The following is a 21,704-nucleotide window of genomic DNA, read 5'->3' as shown; positions in this document are numbered from 1 at the left end:
TAGCCAAGAATGACAGAACCGAATACCACATAAGAGACTAAAGCCCCTCCACATATCTTTGAAGAAATAATATTTGAACACAGGCATCTATATGCTGTTCTGCTCTTCCTGTTCTTCGCAGTACAAGAATTACAAAACCCAGCATTTATTACAACAGCACAAAGTCAACCCTCTCAACAACAGAGCTTTACAAAGGCACTTTAACTGGAACTGCAAAGAAACGTGGGATTTTTTCAATTGGTTTTAATAAAGAACCATAAAAGAAAAGCAGCAGGGCTTTAAGTCTACTTGGGAAAACTGACAATCTCCCAAACCTCACTGCAGCATGGAAAATCTAATACTGAAAACAGCACAAATCAGGATTTATAGAGCTGCTGACTACCAGTGGCAACATACTTCCAGCTATTAACTTACCTAATTTATTTACTTACCTAATTTATTTACTTAACTTCCAGAGATTTCACATCTTAAATGTGGAAAAAATTACTTTAAAATTTTGGATTTAACTTGAATTTAGGAAAAAAGCCTCAATAGTAACCCAAAGCAAGATTTTCTGCTTTTCTTGTGCCAGGAAAGAGTGGTCTGACGCACTCAGCATTAGCTCCTCTGCAGGAGCACAGAGCTCCATGCAATACCATGCACAGGGCTTTGTCTGGGCACAGCCAGCACGGAGGAAGGAGTATTTCTGAAGTGTTCCACAGTCACCTTGCCCTTTCATGGGTACTTCCACCCCGGACTTCAAAAGGAGAGGATATGCAGGTGACGCTTCAGGACATCTCTGAGATAATCATAGCAGCATTCTGCTCTGCTGGAGATCAAAGCTGGTACAGATGCCTGCCAGGGAAATCTGTGGCAATCTCAAAAATGTAACCTACAGGCTAACCTACAGATGGGTACAGCGAGACTGACTTCAAAGTACAGCAAGACTCCCCTTGCCTCATCTTGTGTCTTCCTTGGTCTTTAAAAGCAAAGCAGAGCGACTCAGAATTTAAAAAAACCCAAACAACCCTTTCAGATCTTCCTATCAATCATGCAGGATCTCAGACACAAGAAAAAAGGAAAATGCATGTGCTTTGTACCAAGTCACCACGTGTGTGTTGCACTCCATTTCCCTAAATATCTGCTCCTGTTACTGTCAAAAGTTAGGACGCCAGTTGTACGTCTAACCTCGTACAGCAGTTTTAGAGCCCGTCTGGAGAATGCATTGTATTAACTTTCAACAGCTTCATTATTGTGGTGATTTTGGTGATAAAACAATGTAGTAAAACATCTGTTACCACTTTGCTAAAACAGCTTTAAAGAAAACAGGAGTAATACTTCCGTGAGTGGAAGGCATCTTCTAGGTCTATATATGAAGGTTTACTTACAATTGTGTGCTGTAATCTGCTCAGACAGCAATTAACAGATGTGTATTTGCTCAAGAATTGAAGTGCATCAGAACTAATCTGCACTTTTGATTAAAATTAGATGAGAATTTCAAAATTTGCAGATTTGCTCTTTAATTGAAAATTTCCTACACAATTGGAAGTTTCTTATAAGATGGAGTATAGAAATTGCAAAAGGAAATTTGCATTTTAAGGTAGTTTAGCACAAAGGAAATACACAGCAACTAATTAGTAGTTTTAGACTTACTAGCAAGGCACATCCATCTGCCACCATAAGCATGTAAAACACGTTGTTCCAACCAGATGGGGAAATAAGACCAGCTAAGAGAGGCCCCAAAGCCGCACCTAAAATATAACATTGATATTGTCAGAATAACGCAACATAAGATTTACTATGCTGGAAGACCGTTATTCCCAGTAAGAATCTCAATTTCTCCACCTAGTTAGCTTAGTATTCACTTATGTATTAAAAGGTCCCAGAAAGTCCAAAACATTACTGGTACAGCTGCAAGCCAGTAGGAAACCTATCACAGGGGAAGCTGAAGACTAGAAGTTTGAGAAATGCCTGCCTTTGGCTCAACAAAACGCCCATCCAGTATTCAGCTGAATCCCACTTAGTTTTCCCTGGCTGCACGTACCAGTGCAGAGGACATGAATAAAATATCCCTGATCTCAGAAACAGCCCAACAGCATCTATTTTTGCTGTTTGTGCCCAGTATCAGTCTACCACCCTCCTCCTTCCTCCCTCCCCTCAGGTGTGGGACCACTAGAGATGCTTAAGGCTAAGTTTGCTCTGCTCCCCACTGCCAAAGCTGTACTGAGTCCTGGCAAAACGTGAACTGGAGAGAGCTGAGTTTCTCAAAGATCCTTTGTTTTAACCTACCACAGCTAAGGCAGGCTGCCTTAAAGCTCTGGCTTACCTACAGATCCTGTTCCATCGATGATCGCTGTCACTGTGGACAAGGCTCTTGCATTCCCTTTCAGGCTTTTATGGGTACCCTAAAGTGACAAAGACTGCTTAGACCTGCGCTGAGCTGAACTCCGAAGAAGTCCTCATGATATCATCTAGCTCACACCCCTCCACATTAGATGTACATTGTGAAGATGCCTTAAATATCCTAGCTCAGACCCTTTTATCACCACTTAAAGAAGCCTTCTACTACATCAACCTGTTGCCTATAGCATTCTCCTTTATTAAATTATGTTATTTAAACGACAGGAGCCAAGAAGCTTTCCGTTCTGCACACTGTGGATTCAAGCAACAAGGATGGCACTTCAGCTCTGCGTTTATGCTGCAAGGCTGTTTTCACAGCCACCCTTCCCCCTTCTAACACAGCTCTGCAGAACAAACAGACGCACTCCCATTGGCGGGGAGGGGGGACGGGACGGGGGAGATCACTGCTATGACAGGAATACTAGAATACCAGAACTATGAATATATACTGAAATGCTAAACATTCAGAGAATTCCTAAGCTTTCTTGCGTCCTTGAGCCAAAAGAAGCTATTCAGTTCCAATTTTAGAAGCCAGGTCTTCAGAACAAAACGACTGATAAAGGGAATGACTTAGTAAAAAGACAGAGAAACTGAATAGTTCAGAGAACTGCTAATAAGAGACAGTCCTTCATCTCCAGTACACCAAGGAAAATCCAGTCAGCTAATCAGCGATTTGCATTTGCTTGTGGCAGATATTTGATTGTTGACATTTGAGGAACTGGCTGGCAGTTTCAACCCTCTTCCCAAAGGCCAGGTAGAGATCTTACAATGGCAGGCTCCACTTTCTAGCGAGCAGCCCCTTCAACAAGGCTAAGGATAAAATGGCAATGCATAGTGGCTGCCTTTGTCTTGCCAAGACCTCCAGGCCAAGGACAGGGCTCCAGAGGACATTTGGAGACTTCTGTCCTACTCATTTTATTTAGTGCATTTGTTGTTAGAGGACTTTTGCCTCTTGCTTGGTGACTTAAGGAATCAGTTTCTTTGAAAACAATCTTCCAAAGCCCACCTAATGAAAGGTACCAGGGTCAATGTTTTCACATGGCATTTGTGACTTGACTGACCCAATCGAGCTGGAAGTGCTGGCAACCAGAGTAACTGTACAAGAAAGGGCAGAGGGTAGCATGAGTAAAAGTAAAGGCATGTGCCAGGTACAGCTTTCTGCACTGAGGGAATTAAGTCTCCAGCTCACCTCTTACACAGATAAAGCTTTTCCCCTCATTTAAAGATGCAAAGTATAAAAGGGGAGAAGGCACCTTGTACAGAGACCTGGCTTTGCATGCGACCCTCACATTCACTTTGGGCTGTCATCTACAAGATTTGGTCTGTCTTGTTAGTAGGCAAGAATAATTTAGAAGCCTCTCACAAGCACGACACTCATTCATACTAATACATGAACTCTAAAACAACCTTAATGGCTGAGTTCAGCACTGCCTACCCAGCTCCTTATCCCTCTGCTTTGGGACAATGCAGCCACTTCACTGATGACCCTGCAAGAATCAAAGGGCTCTGGCTGGAGACCAAGGCTGCTACACTGGAAGCAGAGGGGAAACCAAACTCACCAAGTCAGCAGAGACAGCAGTGGTGATCAAAGCGTAGGGGCCATTCACTAGGGCACCACTGATAAGCAGCATCACTGTTGTAAGATGACAAAAATGGAAAATATGAGTTGCCTAAAAGACCGTTAACCTTAAAAACGGGAGACATCATAGCCTATGGCTCTCAAATGATTTAACCCCTCCTTCACTCCCCTGACCCTATTACAGAATTGGGAAAGGAGGAAAAGCAACATACATTCCTAGCTCTCTTCACTGCTTACTCCACGATGTGAATTCTCAAATACATCAGGAGATGGGACTGAGTCGAAAGGCACTTCCCAGGGCCTTTATTGATCCTGGTAGGTCAGAGAAAGGGGAAAATCTGACCAAACCGACCCTAAGAGCAGGGGATGCTCACAGGATCCACCCATAAACTCCTCCTCTGCTTAGACAGCAGCAAGCACCAGAGGACTCTAAAACCTAACAAGGCCTTTAGGTAGGTGAGACACTACTGTCATCACTTGTGTTTCCGCTTCTGTTTTGAGATAACAGATATAAAGCCACGAGTGAATTCAGCCTATACAAGTAAAGTTAACATTGCTGTCATAAGTCCTACACGTATTATTTAAACACATCTGACATCTGGCATAGGGAAGATAATAAAGCCTGTGCTGACACAACAAGCTCCAGAAAGAAGACTAAAGGTATTAATTAAATCACTGTTCTCATACCACTCTTCACTCATTTCCTAGCCCCCCCCTTCCTTACCCTGCAAAAAGCCTGCAAGACAAAGTCTACAGAATTTGATTGTATACTTCCTCCTCTAAGGGAAAAAATAAAATAAAAATAGAAAAAGGAGAGAGAATCAGGGGATCATAAACGAAAAGTTCACAGAACGGCAGGCAGAAAATAATTTAAAAATACTCACCTACAGTAGCCTCAAGACCCATTTTACTGACTGCAGAGAACAGGTACAACTGTAAAGACGAAAAAACAAACATGCTGAATACCAACGTATGGACTAATCCTAGGTTCCCAATTTTTCCCATGTTAACTACAAAATATCTTAAGTTGGTATTACGTGAAAAGTAGTTCCAGGTTTTACTAAACCCTTTTAAGACCACAGCAGAATGATTGTTTGATTGGACACAGGAGGGAGATAACAGGTATGCTCCCATTCCCCAGTATGTCCTTTCAGAAGAAAAGGCTGTGTCATGAGACCACTCAATTTTAAACTCTCAAATCACCAATTTTAACATAGCATAGAATACTGTTCACAGAAGAATCAAAGAAAAATGCATCTCATATGTACAACTGCCAGTCTTCCCACAGTTATAGCACATTTTAGCCTTTGAGCAGCTAAAATTCTGGCTAAGAACTGAACGTCAAATTTTACAAGAGAGTGAAACTTTCCGTATAATAACATCCTAGAACAAGCAGCACGTTAGACTTGTTTGCTTGTTTAGTAAAGGCAGTCCCTAATGTCTATACTTGCCCACATGCTGAACTTCCCACGTCAGCTTTCAACCTGGCCTGAACTCTTTAGATCCAAGTTAGGAGATGCTGTCTGCAGAACCTCCCAAGCAATGCTGTCAAAGTCTCAGCCACAGCTGTAACAGAGGCAAACTCTTACTGTGGGTGCTGCAAGCAGTAACATCATTCCACAGGTTGATGCCCTCTTCTCCAGCCTGTCTGAAATCAGGCCTGCCAAAACTCCACCTGAAAGACACCACAGGTGTTTGAGGAAAACACTCTGCATATCTTTTACACAAAAGGCATTAGTTATACTTTATGGAACCCAACCCAGATTAAAACAATATGACACGACTTTTAATGTACAGTTATATACAGGAGCACAGAGCACAAGACTGACAACGTAATTGCACTTAGCAATATACTTATTAACCCAAACAGCTTTGACTTAGAAGTTAACACCAGCAGACAGTCGTTCTTCCTCGTTGTTTATTTCAACCAAATACTGAAGATGACAGGAGTGGGGGCAGACTGGAGATGGCAGAAATACTTAGAAATCATCGTTCTGCTGATTTTGAATGCAAAAAGCCTCTCTTCCAGGTGCCACATGGCCTCACTGCTGGCATTCTGGAATCCAGCTGTGCCCAGCTACTCACTGGTCTCAACTGCTCACATGCAACAGTAAACTCTATCCATGTCACACTGAAACCAGGGCTAATGAGAAATTCTAGATCTTGGGGCAAACGAAATATTAGGTTTTCACTCCAGCCTCTTTAATTTGTCCTACTTCTTGTGTTTGCAATGACTGTACACAAAAGTACTAAACGCAGTGTGTGGCAGGAAGGGGTGGGAAGGCCTGAGGGAAGGAGCTGCAAAATGATACAAATGGAACTTGGTACAGGGAGAAGGAAAGGAAGTTCTCTGGATTCTCCAGATTCCTAAATATTGCTGGGCCTCCTTCTCCCTTCCCAGCTGCCCATCTCCAAAGTGCTCACATCCCACTTGGATTTAAGTGCAAATGCCAAAGGTCTGAGCAGCACTGACACATTAAAAGTTTGTATTCACAGTGAAATAAGATGCTGCTGCAAGAAGTCACCCACATCTCTAAGGTACTACTGACTCTGGCTTCTAGCTATCTGGGATGAAATAAACAGTGAGAAATGGCAGAAGTCACACCCAGCACAAGACTAGAACAGTAACTACAAGACACCTTGACAGCTGCATCTTGAACTACCAGGGTCTACATAGCTCTTGATCCAGTGAAACTTCTCTATCATCTTCCAATAGACTTATACAAGGCTTACTTTCATAAAGGAACTGGGGGAGGTGGAGAGGGCATGGGTGTGGAGGTGTGTCATGAATCAGCCAGGCATCAAGATGACGATGCTTGGTTTTTTGTGAGCGATAGTGTCTACACTGGCATAAAAAAGTAATTTTTCAGTGGTTACCTCACAAATTACAAAGGAATAGTCTCACCCTTGCTATTATTACAATCTTACAATTTTATCACATACAGTTATATGAGGCATCAGGGAAAAAAAACAAACTGAAAATACCGGTGGCCATTCACCTCTGTGCCCACCAAAAAATACACACCTGTGCAAGCTGAGATACTTCTGTTATGTTACAGTGACAAAAGGAAGATATTTTGATAGGTGGAGTGACCAAGACTCGTGGGCCAGAGCTGATGGAGCTAAAAGATTCCATTATATTTGGCTCTTACAAGTCTGTACTGGACAATATAATTGGCTCTGTGATTTGTTGTATCTGAAGATATTCTGCTAGGTTTCCAATGTCCAACCCAACTCTCAACTTAGTACCTTTACTGCCACTCTCCTTCAGTGGACGCAAGGCACAAGGATTAATAATATACGTAAGCTGCGTTTACCACAGTTTTTCCTAAACTGGTGTGATTAATGATGAAATATTAATAATAAAACTTACCGAAGATTCCACCCACATCAAACAGTGTAGATAGGTCCCCAGCTCTTTTGGCATCAAGATGCTCTAGTGAGACAAGTAAGACATTTGACACATTTCCAGACTATAAAACATATAAATCTCATCACGGTCTTGTCATGTTTGGGTAAAGGCATCTTATGGCAGTATTGTTTATTTACAGGAATAAGCTACCATAAGGTGTCATTGTGTAAGACAAGTAAGAACCTATCATGACTGGATATCCAAGGATTTAGTCTTTGAATGCAATTACACTAACGGCAAGACACATTTTACCACTTTAACAGTTAATCACAGAATGGCCTGGGGTCAGAAGGGACCTTTAAAGGTATTTAGTCCAACCCTCCCTGCAATGAGCAGGGAGGTCTTCAAGTAGATCAGGTTGCTCAGAGCCCTGTCCAATCTGACCTTGAACGTTTCAAGGGATGGGACATCTACCACCTCTCTGGGCAACCTGCTCCAGTGCTTCACCAACCCTTATTGTAAAAAACATCTTCCTTGTATCTAGTTTAAATCTACCCTCCTAATTTAAAACCATTAGCCCTCGTCCTATTGTAACATGCCCTATTAAAAAGTTTGTCCTCATCTTTCTTATAAGCCCCCTTTAAGTACTGAAAGGCCGCAATAAGGTCTTCCCAGAGTCTTCTCCAACTGAACAACCCCAAGTCTCTCAGCCTTTCTTCATAGGAAAGGTCTTTGTGGCCCTCCTCTGGACCTGCTCCACCAGGTCCATGTCTTTTCTGTGCTGAGGACCCCTGAGCTGGACACAGTATTCCAGGTGGGGTCTCAGCAGCACAGAGCAGAGAGGCAGAATCATCTCCCTCGACCTGCTGGCCACGCTTCTTTTGATGCAGCCCAGGACACGGTTGGCTCTGCAAGTGCACATTGCCGGCTCATGTCCAGCTTTTCATCCACCAGTACCTCCATGTCTTTCTCTGCAGGGCTGCTCTCAATCCATTCATTCTCCAGCCTGTATTGATACTGGAGGTTGTCCCAACTCAGATGCAAGACCTTGCACTTGGCCTTGTTGCACCTCATGAGGTTCATAGAAGGCCACTAGGTTGGTCAGGCAAGATTTACCCTTGGTGAAGCCATGTGCTGTCTCTTAGCACCTCCCTGTCCTCCATGTGCCCTAGTACAACTTCTATGAGGATCTGTTCCATGATCTTCCCAGGCACAGAGGTGAGGGCTGACTGATTGGTAGTTGTCAGCATCCTCCTTTCTACCATTTTTAAAAATGGGTGCCAACATTTCCCTTTTTTTAAGTCATGAGGGGTTTCGCCTGACTGCCATGACTTTTCAAATATCATGAAGACTGGCTTGGCAGCTACATCAGCCAGTTCCCCCAGGACTCTGGGATGCATCTCATCAGGTCCCATAGACATTTATGTTCAGGTTCTTCAGGTGGTCATGAACCTGATCTTCTTTCACAGTGGGAGGGACTTCGCTCCCCTACTCCCTGCCTTGTGGTCCATCTGCTTGAGAGGTGTTGGAAGAAAGGCTGCCAAGCAAAGAGTGAGGCAAAAAAGCTGTTGAGTACCTCAGCCTCCTCCCTGTCTGTTGTTATAATTTGCCAGTCATGTGCATCAGGGAGGGGTATGCTTTCTTTGACTTTCCTTTTCTAGCTGACATACCTATAGAAGCCCTTCTTATTATTCTTTGCGTCCCTGGCCAAGTTCAGCTCCAGCTGCACCTTGGCCTTCCTGACCCCATCCCTACATAACTGGGCAGTGTCCCTGTATTCTTCCCAAGATACTTGTCCTCACTTCCACTGCCTGCACATTGACTTCTTGCCCTTTAGTTTGATCAGCAGGTCTTGACTTATCCATGCCAGTCTCTTCCCTTCTTTTCCTGATTTCTTACACCTGGGGATCAAGAGCTCTTGCACTTAGGGGAAAGTGTCCTTAAAGATCAGCCAGGTCTGTTCTGCTCCCTTGTCCCTGAGGGCCACTTCCCTGGGGATCCTATTAACTAACTCCTTGAACAGCTGGAAGTTTGCTTTCCTAAAATTCAGGGTCCTGACTCTACTGTTCGCCTGACCCATATCCCTCAGGACTGTGAACTCCACCAGTGCATAATCACTGCAGTCCAGGCTACCTCCAATCTTGACATCACCAACTAGCTTACTTGTGTTGGTGACCATGAACAGTGCTAACGCTTGGACTGTAACTATGTTAAAATTTGGCCAAACAACATTCCCATAAACATATGATTCATAAACAGTTAACAAATCCCAGTGAGGCTCTCTGCTCTGAAAGCATGGTTAGGGTACACTTGGATCACTTGTAGAGCCTCATCCTGGAGGCCTCCATCACATGACCAGTAATATTAATCATTAAATTACATCTGGCCACCCTGCTCGGCACAACAGGCACTGTGTAGTTCAGGATGACTACAAAGAGACAGTGATTTCTTTAATTCCACTGTCTGCCAAGGGCAGTGAGGACCACTGTTTGCACATACTTATATTCAGTCTAACATAGTTACTGGTACGCTATGGGGTCAGATTTCCAAAAGTACATCAGGGAGATGGGCAACCCAGTCCTATTGTGTTAAGTGTGAAGCTTAAAAAGGAGCTGAATTTCTAAACCCCTGTGATTTTTTTTTTAAAGTCTCTGAAATATATTGGAAAGAACAACATGTGCTAAACCAGTGATGTCAGTGGCACTACCATAACCTCACCAGCATCTGCCACAGCACAGATAGCAGTACTGCTGTAAATACCATCAACCTTTCTATCAAAAGCCCACTGCTTGCAAGGTACTCAGTCCTGCAGGAGCACTGGTTATTTGCAGTCCACACACAATAGCCTTTAACTATAGGATTTGCAGCTTTATGTGTTTCCATAAGGTGTTCAACTTGTCTCTCTCTTCTGGTTATTACTGTCATACTTGTCCAGCTGTCGTGGCACAGCTTTTTTGTTAGCTGAGGATTTAAAGGTCACATCATGACTCACAAGAACGTGAATTTCTCTGGCTAGGGAGAACTCCTTTCTCTGCACTCTACAGTACAAAAAACAAAACAGCAGTACTGAACAGATAAAGCTAATTTAGAGGTTTTAATAAAGCACTTCAATCATGTAAAACCATTTTTAGAAAGTAAACCTTTTTGATCGGTTTGCAAGAGCCAAAGACAGCATTTATGCTTGGAATTGTTGAAGATAAGCCAGATTCTTTCTGTTTTGAAAATGCCTTCTCATAATACTGAGTTCACAGAACTGAGAAATGTTAGTTGGTGACTTATAACTCTCCTGCTACTGTAGTAAAGACAGCCTACTTCAGAAACTGTAATGTTCATTTTCTTATTTATTTCAAGCTCGTATTTCCAGACATTTTGCAGTCATAACTCTGTATCCTTTTACTGTGACACTTACCTACATTTGTGATATAGAGGGGAAGCCAGAAGAGGAAAGTATAGCTCACCAGCTTTGCAAACAGAAGACAAAGGGAGAACTCGATGACTCCCTGCAAGAATCATGAAAATAAGTTAGTATCTTGACAGAGGCTGCTACTTGCTTTCAAAGACCATTCTGAAAATGGTTTCTAAGAAGCATTTAGGCTTTTCTTTTTCTCTCAAGAATTCCCAAGAAGCATTCTTCCCCTAAGAGCACAAAGCTTAAAATCAAAGCAGACTGCTATTTCACTTACGTGTTATCTCTTCTCTTAATTGTACTGAACTGACTGCAGAGAGAACACTAAAATGAACAGGAAGGATTTGATACTGTTTGGGACACCTGCATTACTTATTTTCCTCATGTAAAGACTTTTTATATAGCATTGTAGCAGGGTTGGAATGCATTGCAGAGAAATTAGCATATTTTTGTGTTCTTTATATCCTTCCTTCAGATAGGTCTAAGGTTTCTCCCTTATCGTTTAACTCTTTACAAAAAGCCAGCAAACCAGTACGACAGTTCAAATGAGTAGGTGGTAAAAGCACACTACAGACAGGGCATATGCCTATCTAAAATACTAATTTGTTCCACCCTCTTTCCTGTTGGGTACATGGAAAGTATACTCACTGCACGGATCTGCAACTAAACTGCCAAATTAACCTACCTTCATTCCCCTCACCAACTGGTATCTTTTTGTTTGAAATTGGCTTTCTTAGGTCCCTGGTATAGAGTACTGCAGTTATCTGCGTGGACCACACACATACACAGCTGGCTCTACTTCACATACAGTTGTGACTCTTCCCAACAAGAGGCAGGAAAAATACCAGAGAGTTACAGAGATTCCAGGTGGCATCAGCAGCAAGTTTTCTACCCATTACTTCCACTTCGCCACCGTAAAAACAGTTGAGACACAGGACCAGACTGGACAAGATGAGAAGATGCAGGAATACAGTGACTGAGTGCTGGGGATTTCCTCCCCTACCTTTATACCTGGTCCAAATTGATTTGCTTATAATTCTACCTGCGCATCCCATGGAGGCTTCTAGGCTTCAAGCCAAGAGGACGATCAAGAATGATAGTTCCTTAATAAAGGAAACTTCCTTTCCTTTTACCAGCAGTCCAAATGTTTGGGTTCTCTGAAACTTCTCAATATAAACCATACAAGATATTTTAAAATTCAAGCTTTTAAAAACAGTGTTGAGGAGTGTAAAAAGGGAAGCCATGGAAGGAAGTTCTGATGCAGAGAAATGCTTATAGATTCAGTCTGCTATTCCATCCTTAATACTCATGTGCCATTAACTAAGACCAGTAAACATTTATAATAGACTTCAGAATAGACTATTTCAGTTGGAATGGACTCACAACAATCATCTAGTCCAACTGCCTGACCAAAAGTTAAAACATGTTGTCAAGAGCATTGTCCAAACACCTCTTAAACACTGATCAGCTTGGGGCACCAACCACTTTTCTAGCAAGCCTGTTCCAGTGTTTGATCACCCTCTTGGAAAAGAAATCATAGAATGGTTTGGGTTGGAAGGGATCTTATAAATCATCTAGTCCCAACCTGCCTGCCACAGGCAGGGACACCTTCCACTAGACCAGGTTGCTCAAAGCCCCATCCAATTTGGCCTTGAACACTTCCAGGGATGGAGCATCCACAACTTTTCGGGGCAACCTGTTCATCTCTCACCACCCTCACAGTAAAGAATTTCTTCCTAATATCTAATCTAAAGCTACCCTCTTTCATTTTAAAACCATTACCCCTTGTCCTATCACTACATGCCCTCGTAGAAAGTCCCTCTCCATCTTTCTTGTAGGCCCCTTTAGGCACTGCAAGGTGCTATAAGATCTCCCCAGAGCCTTCTCTTCTCCAGGCTGAACAACCTCAACTCCCTCAGCCTGTCTTCATATGAAACGCTTCCTAATGTCCAGTCTAAACCTCCCCTGGTGCAGCTTTGAACCATTCCCATACTGGCTATCACTGGATCCCCAGGAGAAGAGCTCATCACCTCCCTCTCCACTTCCCCTCCTCAGGAAGCTGCAGAGAGCAATGAGGTTGCCCCTCAGCCTCCTCTTCTTCAAACTAGACATGGCCACAGTCTTCAGCCACCCCTCACGGGACATTCCGCCCAGCCCTTCCACCAGTTTTGTTGCTCTCCTCTGGATGAATTCAAGGACCTTCACATCCTTCATAACGGTGGGGCCCAGAAGTGCCCACAGTGCTCCAGGTCAGGCCGCTCCAGCACTGAACGCAGGGATAATCGCCTCCCTGACCGGCTGGTTATGCCGTGTTTAGGGCACCCCGGGGTGCCGTTTGCCCTCCTGGTGCCGGGGCACGCTGCTGGCTCACCCTGCGCCTGCTGCTGACCAGCACCCCCAGATCCCTCCCTGCGGGGCTGCCCCCAGCCCCTCCCTCCCACCTTGTATTTGTGCCCAGCGTTACTGTCTTAGGTGCAGAATCCGGCATTTGGCCTTGTTAAATTTCATCCCATTAACCACAGCCCAGTGCTCCCATCTATCTAGATCCCTCTGCAAGGCCTCTCGTCCCTCAAGAGAGTCAATGGCACCTCCCAGCTTGGTATCGTCAGCAAAGATGCTGATGGTGCATTCAACTCCTGCAGCCAGATCCCTGATGAATATATTGGTCAGGACAGGCTGTAGAACTGAGCCCTGAGGAACGGCGCTGGTGACCATCCATCAGCCAGGTGTAGCCCCATTCACTACAACCCTGTGAGCTCTGCTCTTCAGCCAGTTCTTCACCCAGCGCACCGTGAACCCGCTCATCCCACAGCTGGACAACTTGTCCAGAAGGATGCTGTGAGGAACAGTGTCAAAAGCCTTACTAAAATCCAGAAAAACTACACCCACCACCTGGGTGACCTTATCACAGAAGGATATCAAATCAGTTCAGTGGGATTTTCTTTCCCTTGGTGATCCCATGCTGCCCCCATGCTGACTGTGCCCGATGATGGCATTATTCTTTAAACGTCTTTCAACAGTACTGAGTATAATCTCCATAATTTTTCCAGGAACTGGGGTTGGACTAGCAGTTCCCTGGGTCTCCCCCCCTGCCCTTTCTGTACATTGGAATACCGTCACCGAGCTTCCAGTCAGCCCAGACCTCCCCAGACTCCCAAGACCTTTGGCAGATGATAGAGAAGGGTCCTGCCATAACGTCTGCTGGCTCCTTCAGCACTCTGGGGTGAATCCCATCCCGTCAGCTGAATGCTCACAAGTCCGTGAGGCCTGATACAGCTGGCCCCTTACAATTTCAGCATCCACAAATGAAAAGTCACTGTTCCCACATCTAGAACTTCATGGGAAATACGAATTCTAAGGCAAAATTTAATTCTTAAAGGAACAGGCAAGAATAGCACGTGTACTCACTGGTATTCGCAAGGCCCCAAGGAAGCTGATGGCTGATGTCCCATGTCTACCTTCCCCAGTGACCACAGTGCTGGAGTTCAGTGACACGCTGCAATTTTCACTGTCAAGTAAATGCTGCATCTCTGGATCCTGAAATTTCCCCCAGCAAGACCATACAAAAAAAGAAAGGAATAATGCATCAAAACACATATCAAGGAATCAAATAATTCCAAAATATTTTTTAGACACTGTATCCATTTTATCACAGAAAGTTAAAGCCTTTAAAAATCTCTTGATTTGGATATACAGAGTATATAGAGTAGAGAGCATATACAGAATATCAGGTGAAGCATGCCTGGTTGCTTATGCCTGAGTGCATAAACTCTGTTATGGAATCAGTTTCTGTTCTATTGCAGAACAATTTCAAGTTGCAAAAACCACGTATTAGAGTACAATTCAATGCAATAAAACAATTTCCAGTCTCCCCATACCCCACCACATAAATGCAGTCTAATTAAAACTGACAGTCTACTGAGTACTGCAACACATTTATGTATGAAAGCGTGTATTACCTTCTTTCTGCACAAATATTAAGTCCCTTTTTCAGACACTGTAACATCACCTTATCCACTGATTTAAATACAGGCCATCTTTCCAAGTGAATTATAGATACTGAGTGCTTTATGTTAAGAAATCGCTTATTTTTTCATGTGTTGCATTTGAGCATTGCAATCCACAAATGATAAAAGCCTGGAGTTTACCCATACTACCTAAATTGTGAATTCTGAGTTCTTTTTTAGCACTAGGAAGGAATTTAATAATTCCACTGGCTGCTAAGAATACTTGTGCAACAAGTTATTGCTTAACAAAAACATGCCACCAAAGTCTAGCTGTGAGGATATCTTGCTATTTTTATCCATCAACCACAATGAAGTGAACTCTCCAAGTAGAACAGGAAATTTATATCTTACAGCTGTACACAGAAAAAAATATTTCAAGTATAAATAGTCCTCAGAACTTCTTTTCCAACTCGGAAAAAGTATGGGATGTATGTATCCTCACTTTCACCTGCTCACTGAGAAGCTTATTTAGCTGCATACTTTTACTAGCTATAGATCTATTTTACATACTGTTGTCTTTCTCCCAATTTGCATTCATTTGAATAAAGACTTAGTGAAGAATTAAGCCTCAAATACATATTTGTCTGTAGGTCAGTAAGGATATTATACCAGGCCACTCTGTTTCCAGTAGTTATTACAAAGATGAAAACTTTCTGATTAATATTTGGTAAGCTGACAGAGGAAGAAAGAAAAAAAAAATCAAGTGCTGGACAAATTAATTTCTGCTATTTTATACTCAGTGATTCTAAATAAATTCTGTTCTTAAAAACCTTCATTTAGGAGAAGACACTAGGGAATAATGTGGGCACCTGAGCCCAGACATTTAGCATAATTTTAGAAACTACCATGCAGCATCCAAAATATTTGTACAGGATTGGTAGATAGGATGCAGGATTTACAGGAGACCCTGCACCCTGATGAAACATCAACTAGAAGACAGGAAAAACATCTAGAAACGTCTGACATGGCACCATAAACCTATGTTATGGCACATGAGTCACTCCATCTTAAGTACTCATCTTCTGAATTACTGGGGCAACTTCCAGATTTCAATGATTTTAACAGTAACAATTTAAACCATCAGCTATTAAAACTTTAAGAAAAAAAGGGGGTGGTGGTGGTGGTGGAAAAGAAGGGCTTAAACAGTGCATCTTAAGTGAGTATCTCCTGCACAATTTGCACAGCAAAATTAACCAGGATTGTCTGAGGTAATGCTGCTCATTTCTAAGACAGTTAGCTTTAGGCCTATTTAAGAAGAGTGGGTTAAACATTGAAGTGGAAGTGACCAAAGTCCAAATAACTTATTTAGCAACTCATGCTGGAAACTTTTCTCAACAATATGGGATTTTTATGCTGCACATAGCTGAATGATAAATAAACACAGCAGTTTGTGCTTGGCAGAAATAATATTGTTCAGCCTTGCCAGCTTGTCACACTGTGATTAGGCATATGGCACACTCTTGATCTCTGGGGAGGGATTCATTATCCCTCAATTTTGTGTAATTTTTAAGAGGCCAACCTTACATAAGCAGTAATGAACACACAGAGGTATTCAGGTCACACAGCAAAAACCACATTCTGCTTTCAATCACTGCATATCCTGAATATTTGCTTTCTTTTTACATTCATTGAAGAGGTCATGGAAAAAAAATCAGTAAAAGCTGCCATTCCAGTGTGGTTGGAGACCAGCTCATAAATGCAAAACATCTGCTGTTTGTACAGGCACAAAAGCTGACTGCAATAACCAGCTCAGCACAACTGTAACAAAACCACTGTAAAAAGGAAAGATACTCAACCCCACTTTGACAGGAAAAAGATTATCTTCTGTCACTGTCAGAAAATCAGGGGGTCTCAGATAGTGACAGACAAGGATTTTTAATTTTTTATTAATTTCTTTTTAACCCTTTTTAGGACTCCATATTACAAACATATAAGCCAGCTGGCAGGGTGGAGGCAGGGGGAGAACACTGACAGCATCACCAGCAAGTGCCCTCATGCTTTGTTGTCCGTGTTGTGCCTCTTCCCTGCTCACAAGGGACCACCAGCCAGTGTGAGAGGGGGTCCATTTTCCTTGCCCACTTGCTATGCAGACTCTTTGCACAGGCTGACAGTAGAGGTACTAGCAGAGCCAGGAGAGAAATTTTGGCTACTAATTTGCTGACTATATTTTTAGCTGTCCTCAGGACTTGTCTAAAGAGAACTGCTGATAATTCTTGTATCTTCTCTCCTTATCTTCCAGCCGGTTGTGAAACAATATTGCCAAAAGGTTTCTGGGCCGGAGAATGCTCTTGGGCAGCTCAAAATGAACATTAATAAACTCAGTTCTGAGGGGGTTTAGGCTGGACTGATCGAAAGAAAGAGTTAAAAGTTTTCTTATCAAATTATCAATATTTCAATCAAAATATCTATATTAAATTATCAAAAATGTCAAAATCTCTTCAACAACATTGATTATTATACCCTGTGAATGCTGATTATTATTTTATAGGCAAAGGCTGAAAAGAACAGGAAGTTTCTATTTTCCTGTAAAAGTCTGAAAGAAGTTAAAAAGAAGACGTTATCATCTCAGGATATGACGTGACAAGTATACTGAATACAAATAAAAAATTTCAAATGGATATTTTCAGTTAATGTCCATCACAAGATAAAATGTCTTTCTGTTCACAAATGAACGAATCCAGAATTCAGTTTCCAGTGAGAATTACCAGCACTTACAGTTACAAGTTTTAAGCAAGATTTTTGTGAACAACTGCTCATATTTAGAACTCTCCATCTCCATGTATACTCTTGTAAGTACATACACCTATTACATTAAAAAGGAAGAGAAGGGAGACTGCAAGGTCAGGACAAACACAATATGAGTAGTTTAAAGACTTCAAATGGGCTATTTTTAAAATATTGCGCAGTGCATTACTTTTGCTGGAATTGTATGAATATCACAAGATAAGACCAACTGAGTAAGCATGCTCTCCTACTCACCTCAGTTTGCAGTATTTATGTTAGATACTGCTTAGCTCCCTCATTTGAATTTTTCATTTGTGCATGAAGATGGAAGTAGATTTCAGCACCATAAAAGGAAGAGCAATCTTTACCAATAACAAATCTACTATAATTATTCCATGTGAGCTTTAGGAAGTTTTCTATACAATTTTACAATAATATGTTACATTTTACCTGAGGTTTGCTGGTTTCCTTAGCATTTAAAGTTGTCATCTGGACTCTGAATCGAGATGCACCATTCAGAAAGGTTTTAGAACTCTGAAAAACACAAAACAAAAAAACCCCCATACTTCTGTTGCTTGTTTTTTAAAGGATTACGTTAGTGTCGGTCATTTCTCTGCAATAGAAGTCTTTGTGTATTGTAACATAAACATAACATAACCCCAAATGGAGCATCTTTAATTTAATGACTGTATTTTGGGTTTCTAAAGTTCTTATGCAGACCTATGGCAACATACATAACACGCAGTCACAAATTTATTTGGAGGCTAACTTCACACTGGTTTTATATAGAAGCAGCACACTGAATTCAGAGCAGTCATGCCATTCTTAAAATCTTTAGCTGTTTTTTCCTTTACTGAACTTTCACTGACATTGCAAACAATTTTTTTCATAAGCAGATAATCCTAATAGCAACTACAGATGTTTATTTGTTTCAGGAAAACTTTGATTCTTCATTTCCCTGTCTCTTTAAGATAAAAGTTTTTCCCTTTAGCTTATTCTCACTATATTCTTCTAACCCAGAGATAGACTACGCTCTCGTGAGCAGGAGGGTTAATGAAGAGTCTGAGCATCTCCAGCATGCCCAGTACAAAAAGTGAGGTGACAAGCTGTATCTTCAGGCCCCAGACAGACCTGCTTTTTACACGTACTTATGAGTGCATTAGTGTATCCAAAATGGCATTCATTGGAAAACATCATTGTGAGATCTTTGTCTAAAATGATTTACCAAGGATATTAAGGTTTGTCCACCAAATCAAACATACAGCTTTGAAGCAGGTTTGCAGCTAGGTACCGACAAACTATTGTTAATACCACAAGAGGCACAATGCACTCCTCAGGGATGAGATGTTTAAGTGTCTAATTGTACTCCAGACACGACATTAAGAAAACAAAATAAAACTAAAACCCCCAAACCTTGCCCCAAATAAACCGCCGCCCCCCGTCCCCCGTCCCAAACCCACCACCACAAATAAAAAAAGAATGTTCATCCTCACTGAACATTTTAATTCAAAATTAATCTCTAGGTAATTCTTCCCCAACGAAAATACAAGGGTATGTATTGCAGTATTCTTTAGACAAACTGCCATATATCAGCCAAATCCTTCTAAAGAAGGCAAAAAACTTCTGAGGATAAACTAAAGTATTTCTGCTGCTCAGTGCAGAGCTGAGGCACAAGCAGTCTTGGGCATGCATTCCCCAAAATAAACAAAAAACACTGAAAGCCCCAGGGTCTAATAAAACAGATTTTTAAATTTTATCTTACAGAAAATTAGGGTCTTGTCAAAAAAGTGTTTTACGATAACCTATGGGGAAGAAAATCCATTATGCAGAGACAAATTATCTGTATCTCTATTCAGCAGCTCAGCAGAGAAAAAAACGAAAGACTTTTCCATTTCAGTGTCAAAAATAAGATCTGCTGTGGTAAGGAGGAAATGTCTGGGGAAAAGGACTAGACTGAGAGGCTGCACATTTAATACTTAGACTTCTTTCTCCTTTTCTGAAGATAAAAACTGCAGCCTGGTATCTTTTAAGTGCACAAGCACTTTGCCACAGGAGTTTAACAGAACCAAGTTTCCTGGAAATGCAAAGTCAGGTTACAGAAAGTTCCTAGAACATAAAGACAGGTCTGTGTGAACATGCTGCAACTAACGTGTTTAGCTATAGCAAAAAAAGGTACAGGGAGAAAAGATGAGAAGCAATAAAACCAGTTCTAAATCATCACATTTCACAAACACCTTTAAATCTACTCTAACTTTCATCATGAAAGTGCACTATTGCTTAATAAAGCACACTGACTTCTCACTTGTGTTTGTCATGGGTATAGCCTTTTTGAAAGTCACAGATTAAGCCTCCAATGCTAGCATTTACAAGTACTTTATTGTACTCAAATATTTGTTTTGAAAAAAATTTCAGATTCATAAATCAGAGCCAAGGTGAAAACAAGAAAATGAAGCACAGCCCAAGAAGTTGGTGAATAAAGAATAAAACCTACACATTCAAGGCTCTGCATCTTTCCCTCTGTCTGGGCTTCTGGACAACTCATTTAAATCAGATTACTCACCACTACAAACTCTGTAGAAATACTGGGCTCACGATCATGCTGCAAATAAACAGTAGACTGCATTCATCCAAGATAGTGATAGCACACAGAGATTAATCTGATCTATAAATCTTAACATAAATCTACCCTAAGTCCTTCCCTCACGTTCAGCATTTATTTTAGTCGTGCTTAAATTTAACTGGCCTCATTTTTCCACGATGAGGTTTGGCTTTTGGCACCAGCTAGCAGAGCTGCCTGCACCAAGACACCTGCCCAAAGTGACCTACTACAGCCTTACGAGCAAAGCAAGCGTGTATGGTTTTTTAGTGTCTTAGAAAAAACATTTCTAATTATTTGAAAACACACACAGGTTGTTCAGGTTGTCATTGAAATGACTGAGCAAAAAAAGACAACTAGTATTTTATGCCTGCCGGCAAATTCTACACCCCTTGTACAACATGGCTGAAATGTTTTGTTCCCGGTAATAACACAGTCTACTTGTGTTATGATTGTCTATTGTGTTATGAAAGGTCTATAAACCTTTCCTCGATTTGCAATCATTTTACTTTAAAGTCAAACATTGTCAGTACCACATCTGCATTTGTAGAAGATCTTCTTGAACTTCTATTTTTAACTTACTAATTTCCTTAACTTCTAAAACCACCCTCCCCACAGTGAACAGCAGCTGTGAGACTTATTCACTAAGGATTTAGAATCCATTGTACTTTGCAGACCACACAGGTCTGAAGAGAGGTATTTGAGCAACCCAAATGGCATATGGCTTCCCAAGACAATGGCAAATCTTGATCTGAGGAGGGTGGGAAGCCCGTCTATAAACCTCCTGCAAGACAAACCTTCTCCCTTCCACAAGCAGATGTGGGTATATGGAATAGGGAACTAAGAAGTGATGCCTTTTGCCATGGAGAGCAAGATTTCCAGAGCAAGAGAAGGTCAAATGCATCCCTACACAACGAGACTACACCTGGAGCAGTGATCTTGTTCGTACCCTAGAGAAGATTAGGCCAAATACTAGCCTTTTTCTGGACTGGGGGAAAGGGTGTTGAATGGAAGGGGAAAACAGCTCCGAAAATACTAAATTTTTGTTAACAATATCATGGCAAGTAGATATTGAATGTCAAATTTTTCCATACTGGCTCCTTGAAAGACATGAGCAACATACTGTGCAGAACTCTTTAGTTATGCTTTCCAGTAAGTGTTTGAAACAAATAACAAACATTTTACTTCCATAAAGCTTAACAGCAAATTCTGTAAACATTATGCTCTAGGTATTATAAACAGCAGCTGAAATGTTCATGGGAGCATTTCTGAACTAAGTAAAATCTACGGGAAAAAAATACCTCCTGTTAGGAGTCTCTAAGAGTCAAAATATTCTCATACTTGACAGAAGTTACCTTTAAGAAATGAAAGAGGATTAAGTGAAAAATACAGAGCACGTTGTAAGCACACCTTATCTCACAATAACAGACTAGAACAGGAATTCCACAGACCATTAAAAGCATTCAGTAGCTTCATCAGGAATACTTCATATGAGGAGAAAAAAATCCATTAACTGGTAAAGAAGAGATAAAACAGACCAGAAAAGCTGTCTTCAGTTACTATTCAAGAAAAAGAGAGCATTTAAAATTTTAAGAAGCCATCTATCTGAAACTATTGGGTGGGTGGTAAAAAAACAGCAATCAACCCCATACAATCTACCT

The 21,704-nt window shown here is 41.6% G+C and overlaps 1 protein-coding gene across 12 annotated transcripts in view; it reads right to left on the bottom strand.

Annotated features, from left to right (window-relative positions):
- The window catches only part of SLC37A1 (solute carrier family 37 member 1), a 43,372-nt gene that overhangs the window by 4,062 nt on the left and 17,606 nt on the right, over positions 1-21,704 (bottom strand). For 11 of the 12 annotated variants that reach the window (XM_055701553.1, XM_055701549.1, XM_055701547.1 and 8 more), the window contains 10 exons: positions 20,008-20,046; positions 17,898-17,981; positions 14,125-14,253; positions 10,720-10,810; positions 7,332-7,394; positions 5,548-5,633; positions 4,843-4,891; positions 3,939-4,012; positions 2,306-2,384; positions 1,633-1,730 (listed from right to left, as the gene is read on the bottom strand). In XM_055701553.1, the coding sequence (XP_055557528.1) occupies positions 1,633-1,730; positions 2,306-2,384; positions 3,939-4,012; positions 4,843-4,891; positions 5,548-5,633; positions 7,332-7,394; positions 10,720-10,810; positions 14,125-14,253; positions 17,898-17,981; positions 20,008-20,046 (792 nt within the window). The remainder of the gene's footprint in view (positions 1-1,632; positions 1,731-2,305; positions 2,385-3,938; positions 4,013-4,842; positions 4,892-5,547; positions 5,634-7,331; positions 7,395-10,719; positions 10,811-14,124; positions 14,254-17,897; positions 17,982-20,007; positions 20,047-21,704) is intronic. The other variant, XM_055701558.1, reaches the window with a different exon arrangement.

Source organism: Falco cherrug, chromosome 2, assembly GCF_023634085.1.
Source record: "Falco cherrug isolate bFalChe1 chromosome 2, bFalChe1.pri, whole genome shotgun sequence".
In the NCBI taxonomy this organism is placed as follows: Eukaryota; Metazoa; Chordata; class Aves; order Falconiformes; family Falconidae; genus Falco; species Falco cherrug.
The sequence above is the reverse complement of the archived record's forward strand: the minus strand, read 5'-3'. Positions and strand labels throughout refer to the sequence as shown.